Raw genomic sequence first — 16000 nt, 5'->3', positions numbered from 1 at the left:
TGCCCACAGTCTCTCCTACTGCCCTACAATGGTAAAATACATAAATAATAATAATAATAATAAATTATGGAATTGCGATTGAAGATAACATTTCAAAAGAGAAAAAGAAAGAAAAAAATCGAGATTAAATATCCTGTTTTTCTAAGAATTTAATTCATATTCAGCATAATAAAAGGGACTTAAGTGACTTTGAACAAGACGTATTTGCTGGTCTTTTTGCTGGCACCACATTACTTTTTAATGTTTTTTGCATAATTATGTGTGTGCAATTTCTAGTATTTCAGAAACTGCTTATCTACTGGGGTTTGCCCACACAAACATCTCAAGGGTTTACAGAGAGTGGTTACAAAAAAGAGAAAATATCCAGTGACAGGTAGTTCTCTGGGTGAAAATGCCTTGTTGATGTCAGAGGAGAATGGCCATACTGCTTTGAGGAGGCAACAATGGTTGAAAGAGCCAGTTGTCCCAACCAAGATATGCAGAAGAGCATCTCTGCATCACCAGGTGTGGTATTCTGCCTGTACACAGCAATAGAAGATCACACCTGGTACCACCCCTGTCAGCTAAGAACAGGTAATTGAGGCTACAGTTCACTAAGGCTCAACAAAACTGGACAAGAGAAGATTGTAAAATTGTTGCCTGGTCTGAAGTTTTTGTTTTGTTTTGAATTTCTGCAGAGACAACTAAATGTTAGGAGAATTTAGCATAAACAACATGAAAGCATAAATCCATCCTGCCTTGCATCAGTGCTTCAGGCTAATAATGGTCTAGTGGAGTAGGATATTTTTTTGGCACACTTTGGACCCCTTGGACTCAGCATTGTTTAAATACTACAGCTTGCCTGAGTATTGTTTGTGACCATGTTCGTTCTTTTATGACCCCACAGTGCCCATCTTCTAATGGCTGTTTGCAGCAGGACAACATGTCATGTCACAAAGTTCAGATCATCTGAAATTAGTTTACTGAACATGAAAATGAGTTATCTGTACTCCTTCACAGTCAAAAGATCCCAATCCAGTAGAGCACCTGTTGGAGGGGGTAGAACAAAAGAGTCTCATCTTAGATGAGCAGCTAACAAATCTGCAGCAACTGTATGATGCTGCCATGTCAGTATGGAGCAAAATCTCAGAGGAATGTTTCCAGCACCTTTCTGAACATATGCCATGAAGAATTAAGTCCGCTCTGAAGTCACAAGGGGATTCAACCCATTACTACCCAGATGTAACTGGTAAATTGGCTGGTAAGTGTACAGCAAGAGCATCAAGTGATAAACAATATTTGAGAAACCACTGTGTGGCTGCATTAGGGCATGCTGCTGAAACAGTGACAATGATAGTGCATTCAGAAGTGCTGTTTGTTTTTGCCTCATTAACAGAAGCAGGTATAATTAGTGTCTGGTTTCTCAGTTCAGCTCCATCATGTGCACTTTCAACAAAGACAGTGTAAACAGGAAACGGGGAAAAACAAAAACAAAACTCATGCACTTTTAAATCTGAGAAAAATACATATTATTTTACATTTAACTGTGCTACTGTCCTTTTGCCAAATAAGCCGTTGAGACTGAAGAAGTCACTTGGATGAGTGACGAAACGTTTCTCCCACAAAACGCTATGTCCAGATGAACAGATTCAACTTTTGGAGACTAATTAGCCGTTCTTCCAGTTGTTTCTTTTTAGTGTGAGTTACTTTCAGTTTTTTGTTGACCCTGTCCCAGGACTTCTGAGATGAACTGCTGCCATCAAATTGAGAATGAGCTCATGTTTTCCATGAAACGGTGAAGTATCCTAGTTTAAACATTTCACATTTTCTGTGTCCTGTTTTGAATAAAATAAAACTTGAGATTTCCAAATCCTTACATTCTCGTTTTTATTTACATTTTACACAGGTTCCCAATTTTTGGGAAGTAGGTTTGTACAATGACTTTACAGAAAACAATTTCATAAAAAAATTAAAAAAAAAAAAAAACAATAAAAGCACCATATAACAGAAAAAGAAAAAACCAAGCTGAAAATGACATTAAGACATGAATAAAAAAAATCTACATTAAAGCGCCAAAACAACTGACTTGCTTTGCCAGCATGTGACAAACCCCCAAACAAAAACCCCCAAAACTATAATTCTCCTGCAACACCTTGACCTTTACACAAACAGTCCTGCCATCCGCTTTAATTTGCATCATATTTCAGCTTTATTTTACAGTTCTACTGTGAATCGTTTTGGGGTTTGGGGTACATAGTCGATGTCTGATAATTTATAGCTTTTGGATACATACTTTGATATTGCTTTTGCATTTTAGGCTATATTTAGGCATGCAAATAGTTCAGAATATCAAAAACTATGGCTGTCAAGAAAACAGTGGCAGTGTGATCACATATCACAACCTACTCTGATGATTTCTCTCTACATGTGGAACATCGCAAAGATTTGAAGCCCTTACCGACACAACATGTGCGACTATCAAGTTGCTCAAAGGTCAAACAGGAAGAAGAGCAACTCACAGGTACGTTGTACCCCAGATGTCAAAGATTTATTGAAGTACTATGACAAAGTGACTGTACAGTTCTTTAAAAAGAGAGAAAAAAATAGCTTTTTAATAACAGTGAATGAATCAAAAAGGTCTGTCACTCCATTGACTGTATGACTAATTTACTCCTAGTATCTCCTAGATATAAGTTATGCACACATGCATTTTCTAACCATAGCCAAGTAATGTATGCATTTTCCTTTAAAATATAGCAAATACAAAAGACACTAAAGACATTATGGAGATGTAAAAGCAATATTTTGTGATTTAACAAAAGCATAAAATGTAATCATATTGATGTTGTTTAGACTATAAATGATAATGTAACAAAAACAAAAATGTTTACTCACCCTGAGAGACTTTTCTTTTGTACCTTGTAACGTTTGTTTCATGACTTTATCCCTTATAAGAATTAACTACCAAATAAATAGAGCTTCAGCATATAAAAAAAAAAAAAAAAAAAAAGCAACAAGCTTTTAGTCCAGATTTCCTTCTGAATAATTTCTTTAGACTAACAAACCAGCTGAGGGGAGTTTTACCACAATTTCTTCAGAAGTCACAATCATCATTTGGTTTTATTTAATTTAAAAGGTTTTCCTTCTCTCATGAGCCATTTGACCTCTATCCACCTGTAAGAGGGGAAAGCATGACGAATATCTGGATTTTTCAATCTCAGAGTTTATGTCCTTCATCAGATGTACAAAGAGTTATTCATTTCACAGATTTAAAAAAAAGAAAGAAAGAAAATAATATATATGTATATATATGGGCCTATAAAGGGTTTACCCAGAGCCAGACAACAGGCTAATGACTTGGCTTGCTCTCTGAAACAGAAGTCAGTGTGTTTCGTAGATGGAGGGCTCAGATGACGATGCTGTTGCCACTGCGAGAGGCCTTGTCCTGAGAGAGACATACTAACTTTAGATTCACTGCAATAGCAAACAGAGGTTTTTATTTTTAATAGTGACTGCATGTTTGAGAAATGTGTGATACAACTGCATTTCAGTTTGTAAACTAAAGCAAGGTTTTTCTTACAGAGTAATAATCATTTCTTCGTGCTCCTGGTTTCTGTCCCGGCTCGTACTCTGTGTAGCTGGGAGGTTTATCGGACCAGCCTCCACCTCCTCTCCTCGCACCTCCCACCGCCCCTCTTCTGCTTCCCTCATCTGAGCTCCAGGACCCTCCCCTCGAGTGTCGTGATGCTGGGGGAGAGTAATTTCCTCTGGACCTGCTGTCAAACAAGTCATCCCTGGAACGGGATCGAGGGCGGTCCATGCCTTCTCGTGCCCGGCTGCGACCCCGCCCATCCAGTGACTCCTCACTGTAGCTACGGGGAATACCTCTAGATCTGGTAGGTGATGGGTAACGTCTGCCCGCGCTCCCTCGCTCATCACGACGAGTGTAGCCACTGCGGCTGCTCTCACTGGAACTCGGTGGCCGAGTCTTGGGCGCAGAAGGTGGAACTCTGCCTAACTGCGACTCCCTTATTGGTGGAAGTGTAATGACACGACGCTCTGCTGGGCCATCGTCGAGGCCAGAGATCATGCTGGGGGGGCCTGGTGAAAATGGGACATTGACGGGCATGCGCTGGGAAGGAGGTGCATACTGCTGGGAAGGAGGTGCATACTGCTGGGCAGGAGGTGCATAGTGCTGGGCGTGAGGTGGGGGTGGTGGCTGGGACTGAAAGAAGAGAGAGATACGAAGAAATAAATATAACTAAAACTTAAAAAAAATAATAAAATAAACTAAAACTGTGCCCAGGATCAATGCTACAAATAGAGTATATACCGTTATGGTAATTGCATCATAAAAAAAAAAAATCAATCAATCAATCAATCAATCAATCAATCAATCAATCAATCAATCAGGGACTTATCGTCAATAACTCAATATGATAAACCTCAGAAATGAAGTGAACCACTACAGGGAATTTCAGGTTTAGAAAAGCAGGAATGTTCCACCATTTTAACAATTTTTGTTTCCTGAGGAAACTAAAATTACAAGGTTGAGGACACCAAGTCACTTGTGACGTTCTAAAGAGTAATATTTAATTTTCTAACACCATGCTGTGATTAACTTGTTGTGTTAAGTCTGAATGTCTCTAACTATATGCATTCTTGACATAAAAAGTGAAAGACGTGTTTAAAACTAAGCAAAAAGCTCTCTCTTCACTGTGGGTTTGATGAGCCCGTCTGAAACGGTCACACTTTGACTGATGTCATCAGAGAATTAGACATAAGTCATAAAAAGTAGTCGCAACTGACTTGTGTTAGCTCAAAAAACGATACAGAAAGCAAAAGTATTCAAACAAGTGTAACGCTTATGACGTAGTAGGCCATGAAGCATAGGAGACATTACAGTTCACAGATTATTGCCTGTAAACCAACAAATACAAATACAACCTTTGCCTCAAGCATATTTTAAGTAGAGCCCCACTATCTCAGGGTTGGGGAATTAATTCCCCCCCCCCAAAGGGGCCACATGAGTAACTGGGACTGCTGTGGAGGAATGCAACAATAAGCAATACAGTTATTTTAATATCAATTCTCCTTCCTCAACAGCTCATTAGTGCCACTTGGGGAAAATTAATTGCCCATCCCTGCATTAGATGATCACCATGTGTAGGCTTTAGAAATTGAAACTGGCCTGTAGAAAATGGTAGAGGAGAATTTTCAGATGTTCAAAAAATAAAGAAGAGATTTGAATGTGTTTTTTTGTTTACATTAAAAGTCGTGGGAACATACCTGTAGAAGAGGACTGGTCATGTCCAACCCCCTCACTTGGTTCTCCAGGTAGTCGAGCATGTGATTGTTATTGGCTGGTGTGCGGTTACCTTGGACACTGGGAGGGGGCATGCTGTAAGCTGAAGACTGAGGAGGAGGGAGAGGCATTGCCTTTAAAGGGATGCTGCTCCCTGCAACAGATCCTAAAGAAGGGGGGGGGGGAGCATTTAGAAAGGTCAGAAAACAGAAAATTAAAAGCTATTTACGTCTGTCATTTTAATATGTGCAGATTAATGTGTGCATGTACCAGGGTAGAGCATCGGGTTGGGTTGCATCTGGCTGGAGACGTGGCTCAGTGGTGCATATATTGGTTGTCCTCCTAACCAAGGATTCATGGCCTTCTGAGCCTGCTTCACCATACGATGCTGCATCACAGCTAAAAGATGAGAACAACAATTTCTAGTATGTAGGTTATCTAAAAGTATATGGGCTTTTTATCTGCAGCATGATAAGGTCACATGTTTGATTTCACTAAGGCTATTAGCAATAGGTACTTTCAAACACAAATGAAGGCCTGCAGAAAGGATCTGTTAATGACCAAACTGAGTGGAGCAATGGAAACAGCAATCAAACATTCACTAGATATACAGGCAATTAAATATTCTTCCTTCATGGGATCTGCTGGGGGGTTTTTTCCTCCTCAACTCCCAAGCTGCCTTATTCCTTGACTTCTGTTGTTGAAGCACCCTTAAATGAAAGCTTCTACCTTTCTCAGGACAGCAGCACCTCTGTGGGCAGCAGGGACAGCGGACATAGCAGCAGCATATCTGAGGGCAGCACTGGCAGCAGCAGATGCATAAGAGCAGGATGAGAAGGAGGGCACCGATGATGATGAGCAACACAGTTAACCAGTCTGAAGGAAGACGAAGAAAAAGGGAGACGCTCTGTGTTCTGTGTCTTAAGAAGCAGACTATATTACAGCACTAATGACATTAACAGAAGCTGCAGTGCACGCGATTACAGTATGTGTGTTTAATCGTATACATTCATATTCTCTTTCTTACTGTAGACAATGAGTTTGACTTCTTTGTAAGAGATCCCACTGGTGTCTCCAGGAGCATTAACATTGCAGACGTAGACCCCGTTGTCCCACCACATCACCTCATTGATCACCAAGTCTGCCTCTGTCCAGACAATGCAAACATACATGATTAAGTTTAATTCAACTTCCTCTGTTGTGCCCTATTTTCAGAAGCTCAAAGAACTGGACAGCATTCAGTCAATTCACTTCCATTCTAACAAATTAAAAGGCCATCAGGATAACATACTATTAATCTTTTATTTCTGCAAAAATTATCACATAATGAAAATGAAGGAAGAACAACAAAACAAAAAAAAGTTCTCACAGTTGTTTTATCAAAACTAACAATTCACATTCTATCAAGCAACTATTTTAAAGATTTATACAGGCAAGACCACAGATGAGGTGCTTCAGCTCAAAAATCACATTTAGGCTCATCTTGGCGTGAACTCACGGTTCTGGATGGTAATCTTTCGTTGCTGGTACTCTGCTCCCAGTATAGGCTGGTTGCTTCCTGTCCTTTGGAGCACAGTGCGTATTGTCCGTTCACGATCTGGACAGTCGTTTGACGGATCTTGTCCTAACTGTAGTTGAGCCTGGTATGCTGCAAAACCAGATATAAAAGCTTAATAATGCAAAGACTGACAACTGGCCACAACATGTTACTGGCTGTTTGGGATAAAACTGATGGTTCACAAAAGACAAGATCATCAGGCACAACCCCCAAATGATCATAGATGAAATTAATATTCTTGTTTTGGGCAGAAGACGCGTTGCAGCTTTGGGATGAGCAATGTTATGTTATTATTATGTTATTACTTTAAACTATAGCACAAGCACACACTCCAGTGCAGCAAATTTTTATTGTGATGAGAAATGTGTGCAGTAGGAAGCACCACGCCAACTGAGGTGAGAGTAAAAAAAATTTAAACAATAAAGAACTGATTGGAAAAAACAATAATTAGTTCAAATGAACACAGAGGGTAGAAATCCAAAGAAATGTATGTGAATTTAAATCTACATGTAAGATTTCCATCTCTGTCACCTATATGGGGAGTTTTTTTGGTACTTTTATATAAAAGGGTTTTTTTATATTAAAACAAAACAGCAAACTACTGTATAGGTTTCAATATACACAGAGGTCTGAAAAGCATTCATTATGGCTGTCTTCTTTTCCCCCACTCTCTAACTTGAAGCTGAAAATAGTATTTTATGCACTTGTTTTCTTTATTCACTTTCCCCCCCTACTCTTCTCCACTGTTCATAATTGGCATGGAGGCAGTTTCAGGCAGACCACATTTTGGAATTTATTGAAAAATAACCACACTTTAGCTGCCTGCTCCATTTCATGTCAACAGCGTAGTTCAGGGAGAGATATTTGTGTTACAATGCAAATGCAGCACCCTCTCTGTGACATTAAACAACTACACCTCAGGTGACAGTTGCTTTTGTACCTGTGGTGTAATACTGCAGTACAGGGTCCATGCAGAAGGACTTGAAAGTCCATGTGAGAATAACGTTTTGGAGGTCCGCAGAGGTGGAGTAGTCGCAGCGGAGGACCACTTTGGCAAACATAAGCGTGCTGTACTGCGTGTAGGGAACGTTCACCTGAACGCATACTGACACTGCAGAAAGACAACAGACAGAGAGTAACCATATAGTATTATACAATGATCCATTAGGTTACATTATTTATCAGCAAAAGTCCAGGAAGAAGAATAGTGGAAAGGAGACAATGAGTGAGAGCTACTATGAGCCAAGGAGTTAATGTCAAAGCAGCAGAACCAGAAAAACAGGTGGCACAGACAGAGACACAGGAAGTGGCCTACTGTGAAACTACCAAACAAACACTGAAAAGCTGGAATGAAACCCGATGAGTTCATCTAAGTGTGGGCATAGCGCAGTGGCTCTTTCCAGAGTGGAAATAAAGAAAATCGTTAGTTTAACTTTAAAGAGTGAATCAATGCTCAGGGTCCCAAGTATCTCTAAAGGGACCCAAATATTAATAATCTCCGACAGATAAATGTTTAAATCGGTTATAAAGACGAGTAACACATAATTTGCTTAACCAACTATGAAACAAGACGGTCATGTTTGATTGCTTCATATAAACACCTGTGTCATGTGACCGATACTTATGTTCATTTTTGTGTGTTTTTTAACATTTAATTGATAAACTGGTTTAGTCCACTTGTTTTTACACAAACATGAAGCTAACATGTAAAAAAATTGAAAAAATTACCTTTCAGAAGCGACAGCAGTACGACTGCGACAGGAAGTCTCTGCATGATTACCAAAGGGTACAAAAAAAACCCAACCCAAAACCTTCGGCTCCAAATACAAACAGAGAGGCAACACTCCCAAGATAAAATAAATAAATAAAAATAAAAATAACCACAAAAAACTCCACAAAACACGAGTTTCTATCTTCACTTTGGCCTAACCAAAACTGCTCATTGTTTCCGCCTACGAGTACCACTGAAGAGTAGCCAATGTTTGTAGCTGATCCCTGAGACTGAGCTCATCTGTGACTCCACCCCGAAACAGGTGAGCTTTCCTGTGACGCAGGCAGGTGTTAAGCAGCAGGATGCCACGATCATTTGCAAGCGCATAAACAGATATTACCTGTAACATCTCACTGGTCTTATCTGATTTTCTCTGGCTGTGGGAGTATTTTGTTTGTATGACACTGTGACACGAAGAAAAGTCTAATCCCCGAGCCCTTGAAGCGGTATAAAGTCTACTGGTTGCTAAAAATGGATTCCCTGGAATCATTTATTTGAAAGAAAGAAGTCAAAGTCTAGCATTTGAATTCAAAATGGAGGAATATTGTTCTGAAGAGGGGAAATCGAGGTTGTAGTATCTTCGCTGAGAGCAAAGCATCCCAGTTTATTAAAAAAAAGCCCAAAGATGGTGTTCTTATATTAAAATGTTTTCTAGATGATTCAAATTGAATTAAAAATACATTTAACCAAAAATAAAAATTTAATTACAAATCTTTTTTCAAGTAAGTGTTCTGAACTCTAGATTCAATCTTTTGACTTGGCTGGAGAGAAACCATCACTGGATTAGGAAAAAATATGTTCATCTTATTCCTATTGAGCAAATATTTGCTCTTGGAGGTGTTAGGAAATGTTTTTCGAAATCCCTTCAAAGCAGCTGTGTGACTCATGAATGAATAATACAGGAGAGGGAAAAACTGAAGCTGGGCTTTGCTCTTCATGCCTTTGTTTCCTAGACTAATCAAAGTCTTCTCTAAGTCTTTCATAAACACCACAACAACAATAATCTGTGTTTTAGTGAAAACAAATTACACTCATATAACCACACACAGATCCAACCTCTTTGGTATGTTCATATTCAAGTGTACTTACCAATTGTGCTTGTGTAAAACTATTGTAGCTTAACTGTTCTGAATGATCAGCATCATAATTTCTTCTATTCCAACTTCCAAGTGGAAACAGGTCTAATTGACCAAGTAAGTGAAACTGGAACAATCCACTGGGTTCATGAGTTGTGCACTGATATGTTTATTAGTAGGAGTCAGGGACTAAACAAGTGCCATTATTTCCAAGTTACAAGTTAAGTAATGATTTGCACTGGCTCCCTGTCAAATACCATATTAAATTTAAAATATTGCTGCTTACCTTTAAAATCATAAACAATATAGCGCCTAGCTATCTCACTGAACTCCTTAGACCATACACCCCTGGGAGAGCCCTCAGATCATCAGCCCAATTACTCTTGGTACAGCCTAGATCTCGGCTTAAGACCAGAGGTGACCGTGCATTTGCCCTGGTTGCTCCTAATTTGTGGAACAACCTTCCCATTGCTATTCGTGCGTCCGACTCCATCCAGACATTTAAGTCATGACTAAAAACTCACTTATTTAACCTTGCTTTTCCAGTTAGTTAATACTCCTATACTATCTTCATTTTACGTGCTTGCCATTGTATATATCCCTTCACTTGATATCCATGTATTTCTATTGATTATGATTTGATATTTACTCCTTATTTAACTTTTATTCTTGCCTAATTAGTGCCATTGACCTGCTAGCATATTTGGTACATTGCTAATGGTCTTTTTTATTATTCATGTTTTAATCCGCTGTACTATTGTGAAGTACTTTGGTGTACCCTTGGTCTTAAGTGTGCTATATAAATAAAGTTTTTGTTGTTGTTGTTAACCTATTGGATTAAGATCTTATAAGTAGCTAAATGAATGTCGTACTGACCAATTAACTCATTATGTGTGTACTACAAGTGTTTGTTGTGCATTTGTAGTTAGATGGAAAGTTTCTCAGTTCTGGCACATGCCTGCTATTTTAATGCGCCCCCTTATTACTTTAACCCTGACAGTACATAAATAGACAGTATACGCAAAGCAGCTGCTGATTGCAGTTCATGTTCATCAGTGTTTGCTGAATTCATTTCTGAAGTTGAGTCAGCGAATTAAATTTTAAAGCCGTATGCACTTATATATACACACATTACAGTACTTATTTCATCTTGAGTTAATTCATTCATATCATAAACACACAAATGAACTTTAGATAAAAATAGCAATAACAATATTTAAACAGATCCAGTGTACAAATAATTTCATAAGACAGTCTGTTCACATTTCTTTATTTGTGGGCTTTTTGCTTTTCCGTTTTCCCTGATCGTTGTTACGCCTTTGTGAGTGAGGCTGATATTGTTGCACTATGTCCGTCTGGTCCTCGAAGAACTGCTTGACCTAAGGAAAAGACAGTAGGGAGGTGTGTGTTACAATCTTCATTTTAATGTTTCACTGTCAGCTGCTCACCGTCTCTGCTCTGTGAAGGTACACACCTGCTCCAGCTGTTTCTCAGTGTCATTCACATCCACACCTTCCTCTCCTCCTACCTGGCCACCAGTCATTTCATACAGATTTAAAATTGACATCTTAATCTGTCCCAGCTTCAGTGTTTTCTTTGTAGCCGTTTCCTGTATATTATTCCATTTCTTCTCCTGTATGAACACAGGACAACCAGAGTTCATTCAGAAGACGCCAAGATCTAAGGCCGTCTTAGCACTGAAGCTGGGATTTTGATCCAGGATTATGTGTCATACCCATATTAGACCTTCAGAGCGTGTTTTCTCCAGCTCGGTCTGGAGCTGAGACAGCTGGTTGTTCCTCTGCAGCAACAGCAGGTTGTGCTGTTGCTCCAGTGTCAGCAGTGCTTTTCTCTGCTCGTCAGCCTGCTCCTGTGCCTTACTCTCCCTCTCAGAGAGCTGGCATCTGAAGTGGAGGAGACTCTCTAAATGATCCGTGAGCGCCGCCACATCTTCAAACTGTAACACAATTACACTCTCATTAAGGATGTAGCCTGAAAAGCAAATTGCCATCTATTTCAAACATGCCAGAGTTTGCCTGCAATCTGAAACAAATCCACTGCTATCATTAGCAATCGTTACCCCAAATCCCAAAAAAGATGGGACGCTCTGTAAAATGCAAATACAAACTGAATGCAGTGATTTGCAAATCCCATAAATCCATATTTTGTCTGTGTCTATTTTGTCTTAATCTATTTGGAAACAAGGAAGCTGCAGCAATTTCAGGAAAATGTTCCTCAAGGTTTGACTATATCATGGTCTACAGAACATATCAACAAAAGATTCAGCAAATAAAGAGAAATCTCTGTGTGCAAGGGACATGGCTGAAAATCATCATTGGGTGCCTGTGATCTGTTCCAACAGTGTGGCTTTGTAGTAGAAGAGTCTGAGTGCTTAACCGGCCTGCCTGCTCAATGACCGAGGCCGGTTGAGCAACTAAAATCCTACATCAAACACGAATGAGACAACATTCAATTCCCAAAATTTGAGGAAATGCTCTCCTCACTTCCCAGACATTTACTGATTGTTGTTAAAAGACAGGATGCTACACACTGGAAAAGGTGACTCTGCCCAAACTGTTTTGCCATGTATTCATGCCATCACATTCAAATATAGCTGATATTTTTATGAGACAGTCAAATATCTGACTTTAACCATATATGTTAAAAACAGGCATTAAAAAAATCAGATGATGCACTGAATTGAGAATAATATTTGTCACATTTATTGTAATACTTGTATTCAAAAGCTACAGTACCTTAGTTATTTTGAGCAGCTGCTCCATGAGATCTCTGTACACAGAGTGTCTCTTCACCTGATGCTCGAGCTCCTGTTTCTCCTCAGTCAGTTTGGCAAACTGCTCCTTCAGCCTCCCTATCTCTGCCTCTTTTTGAAGCACCCTTTTTCTCTCCTGCTCTGCTTTCTCGATTACTCGATTAGCTTCTTCATCCTAGAAGCAGATTGAGGGCCTTACTTTTTTTTTTCCTCCCATAACATTTATAGCATGTGACGTGATCTCCTGTCGTACCTTGTGATACATGTCAAAGCTTAAATGCAGGTCCTGTATTTCCTTTATCTTCTTGTGCAACTCCTCTTCACGCTGTTGCAAACTCTCCAACACCTACATAAACCCACATAACAGGGTAAAAAAATTAATTATGCCAAGAATTGTATGAGATTTTCGCTACAAGCAGATAAGCATGCCATAGTACTGGGCTGTAACTAAGCGTATTTACTCAAGTGCAGTTTAGAGATACTTAAATTTTACTTGCAAATCTTAATGCAAATCTAATGCAGTCCTACTCTTCTTCTTCTATAAGCACGGGTAACAAAATTAAGATATTTTTATACAAAACATATCAAGTGCTTATAAAATTAGTTGCTGTATATTAAAGTACACTGCTCAAAACAATTAAGACAAACATTTGATCATCACAGTAAAACACAAAGTCAGTTGCACTTAAGGGATCCCAATCTGCCCAGTTAGGAAGCATAAAACAATGCTAATCAATTTCACCTGCTTTAGTGCAAATAAAAGCGACAACAGGTACACTGGAGAGGCACAAATAAGACTTCCCTCCAAAAAGGAAATGGTTTTGCAGGTGGTGACCACAGACCTCTGGTCTTGTCAGAAAACACTAAAATTGGTTCTGGTTCACACTGAGCATATTTTACACAGGTTAAAGAGTCTGGAGACACTATGGCAAATGTTATGTTGCCTGCAACACCAACCAGCATGGTTTGGCAGTGGGTGCATGATAGTGTGAAGATGCATTCATATTCTTTGTGAATTTCAATCCAGCGGGTCCCCCTAAATGAGGTGGGTCCCTCATGCCTCCCTCATGGAGTCTAATTCTGATAGTTTGTTCAGAAACATGCACAAGTAGCTCACTGGAGGTAATTTTGTAGGATTTTAGAAGTGCTTGTCCTGTTCCTACTTAAAAGTGCAGCGGCTGGTGCTCCTACTGGGTTGATGCCCTTCTACAGCCAATATCCTATTATTTCTACTACTGAGACTGTGCTGGGAGGAACAACAGGCTTTCTTGTGAAGGCACATACAGCTCCTTCAAAATGTGTAATTTTGGGGAGCTGCTCAACTAGTGGAACCTCAATGGGCTGAAGGAATCATCTCATGCAACCACTAGTGACAAAAACTAAATGTATAGAAAAATCTGTCAGGGATAAGGAAAGAGCAAATATCTGTGACCACCAGCTGCAAACTGCATCGTTTAAATTCTTTAGTGTTGTACTGTAATGAATGATCGCTTAATTCTTTTAATGATTATGGCATTTATACAAATACTTCCTGCTATATCATGTAATATAGTCCTGCACGTTTATTGTTAAAATCATTGACTGTAGAAGACTGTTTTCTACAGTCAATGGTTAAAATCACTGAATGATGGTACAGCCCTGCCACTGCCTCCAAGTGGCAGATAATTGACTGTTTAGATAATTATTTAGGAATGAATAGATGCTCCTAATAACGTGCTCTTAATTCGTTTGATCAAACTTAAATACATTTTTTCGTTTTTAAGATAAGAAATACTTAAACATTCAGAATCGTTCATTGTTTACAGTGCTTTGGTAAAGTTCACGCTACCCTTCAGACTGACGCTTCGGCTATCGCGAGAAGTGACTGCCTCAGGTCTCGAGAAAAAAATTCCGCACCTGTTTGCTTTCCTCGTACTTAGCTTTCAGCTTTTTCTCCTCTCGCTGTAACGCCAGTATTTCTAAAAGGACACAGCTACTGTCGCGTCCCGCTGCTGTCCACATCCTGTTCACACACAAGCAGCGGCAGAAAGTTAGCAGCACTGACCGCTCAGATTGATGTTGGCTGGGCTTCACTCGCTCGGACGGGAAGAAGCAGCACACAAACTCACCGTGAAGCCGACTACTCCTCAGGCGTTAGCTGCGAGAACATGACTTTATGCGTTTTCTTTTCAAATTTCAGTCAGAATAAACTGTATGGTCTCCAAGTTTTACTCTCCTTCCTGCAGAAGACTACATTCCAACGCACGCCTCTGTAGCGTTTCTATGGCAACAGTACCGGGAACCTTTAAAGACGCAATCCGCGCAGTGGCTAAAGTTAGTGGGGGCTGAAAATGTAATGGCATCTGGCTGAAGTAAGGAAGACTTGTAGAACAAGAGAGTGACCCTGAATCAGTGCTATCAGCCTAGACAGTAGAAAACTGTGTCCGGTTATGAACTAAAAACTCTGGTCGTCAGCCTAAGCAGGTTTTATGATGGGTTGTGCATCATTATTGTGTTTTCTGTTTCAAATCTTCATAAACATCTTAGTCTTATGCATGAAGGCCACTAGGATCGCAGGGCTAACACAGAGAGGCAATCAGTCATCCGCACACTTATGGGCAATTTAGAATCTCCAGTTAACCTAACACCAGTAACTGCATGTATTTGAACTGGGAGGAGGCTGGAGTGAACCCAGACATAGAGAATGAAGAGAACCCGCTAACTCCACATAGAAAGATTCACATCGAGGATCTTCTTGCTGCGAGGTAACAGTGCCAACCACTGCAGCACTCTGCCGCTATATTTTGTGTTGTGCAAAAGTGCTTTCCAATCTTTTTAATTCCTCAAAGACTGTTTCGCCCGTGAGCACACCCATTCTGCACCTCCATCTGCCAAGAGCCGCTCTGTGTTTCCTGCTTGCTCAAGACTGAAGCCTGTGCTTGTGCTGAGGCGCTCAAGCATGAAGACGGCACACTCACTTGACGATGATTGCACCATTTTTGTGCATTTCATTTCATATCATACTAATGGAAAGCTGCAATCATTTACACAGAATACTTAAATATTTGTGGTTAAATTGTCAACTTAATGACACAGATGTTAAAACAGGTAAATTTCTATGTGTTTACCACTAATTTAAGCTGTGTGCAGTTTAATCAGATTTAACTTACAGTAACCAAACAGTCCACTGATTGCCATCAGATTTTTGACCAGTGACCAGAAACACTTGGTAGTTAATTACTTTCATCCACACCAAACCTTTAAGATCCGCTGTGGCATATGTTGATGTCATATTCCTCTGCAGTCAAGCTTCCTTACAGATGAGAGTTGCTCAGCAGCATTCCTGACATTTCTCAAGCTGTGAGTGGTCACTGGTTTATCTGAACCCTCCCATCACAAGCATGCAGTGAAGGAGCTCACATAAACTCACAGAATAAGAGGTCAAAAAGTGAATTATTAAAGTGAATTATTTCCTATCCTATCTTAAAAAGTAAATACAAACTGTATCCAAATCTTTCACTTGGGTAGAAGTAGCAACAGTAAAGGCCATTCTTGGGGG

The 16000-nt window shown here is 39.7% G+C and overlaps 2 protein-coding genes across 5 annotated transcripts; both read right to left on the bottom strand.

Moving 5' to 3' along the window:
* Positions 1-1841: 1841 nt before the first annotated feature.
* On the bottom strand, positions 1842-8852 carry ildr1a (immunoglobulin-like domain containing receptor 1a). The gene is made up of 9 exons (XM_031728878.2): positions 8571-8852; positions 7783-7953; positions 6783-6932; positions 6312-6431; positions 6014-6160; positions 5555-5683; positions 5269-5450; positions 3560-4204; positions 1842-3424 (listed from the first exon to the last, which is right to left on the bottom strand). Exons 1-9 carry the CDS (start codon positions 8614-8616, stop codon positions 3386-3388), a joined length of 1629 nt encoding a protein of 542 aa, XP_031584738.1. The 5' UTR covers positions 8617-8852; the 3' UTR covers positions 1842-3385.
* A 2090-nt stretch (positions 8853-10942) lies between these two features.
* Positions 10943-15735, bottom strand: LOC116311738 (coiled-coil domain-containing protein 42 homolog). Of its 4 annotated transcripts, XM_031728952.2 has the most exons (7): positions 14571-14786; positions 14359-14464; positions 12716-12808; positions 12446-12637; positions 11425-11646; positions 11164-11322; positions 10943-11068 (listed from the first exon to the last, which is right to left on the bottom strand). In XM_031728952.2, exons 2-7 carry the CDS (start codon positions 14461-14463, stop codon positions 10949-10951), a joined length of 891 nt encoding a protein of 296 aa, XP_031584812.1. In that variant the 5' UTR covers position 14464; positions 14571-14786; the 3' UTR covers positions 10943-10948. The 4 variants fall into 4 exon arrangements, with proteins under 4 accessions (XP_031584812.1, XP_039464812.1, XP_039464819.1 ...); XM_039608878.1 differs by lacking the exons at positions 14359-14464; positions 14571-14786 and adding an exon at positions 15700-15735; XM_039608885.1 differs by lacking the exon at positions 14359-14464 and having other exon boundaries at positions 14571-14784.
* Positions 15736-16000: the final 265 nt, after the last annotated feature.

The sequence above is a fragment of the Oreochromis aureus genome, linkage group 1, assembly GCF_013358895.1.
Source record: "Oreochromis aureus strain Israel breed Guangdong linkage group 1, ZZ_aureus, whole genome shotgun sequence".
In the NCBI taxonomy this organism is placed as follows: Eukaryota; Metazoa; Chordata; class Actinopteri; order Cichliformes; family Cichlidae; genus Oreochromis; species Oreochromis aureus.
The sequence above is the reverse complement of the archived record's forward strand: the minus strand, read 5'-3'. Positions and strand labels throughout refer to the sequence as shown.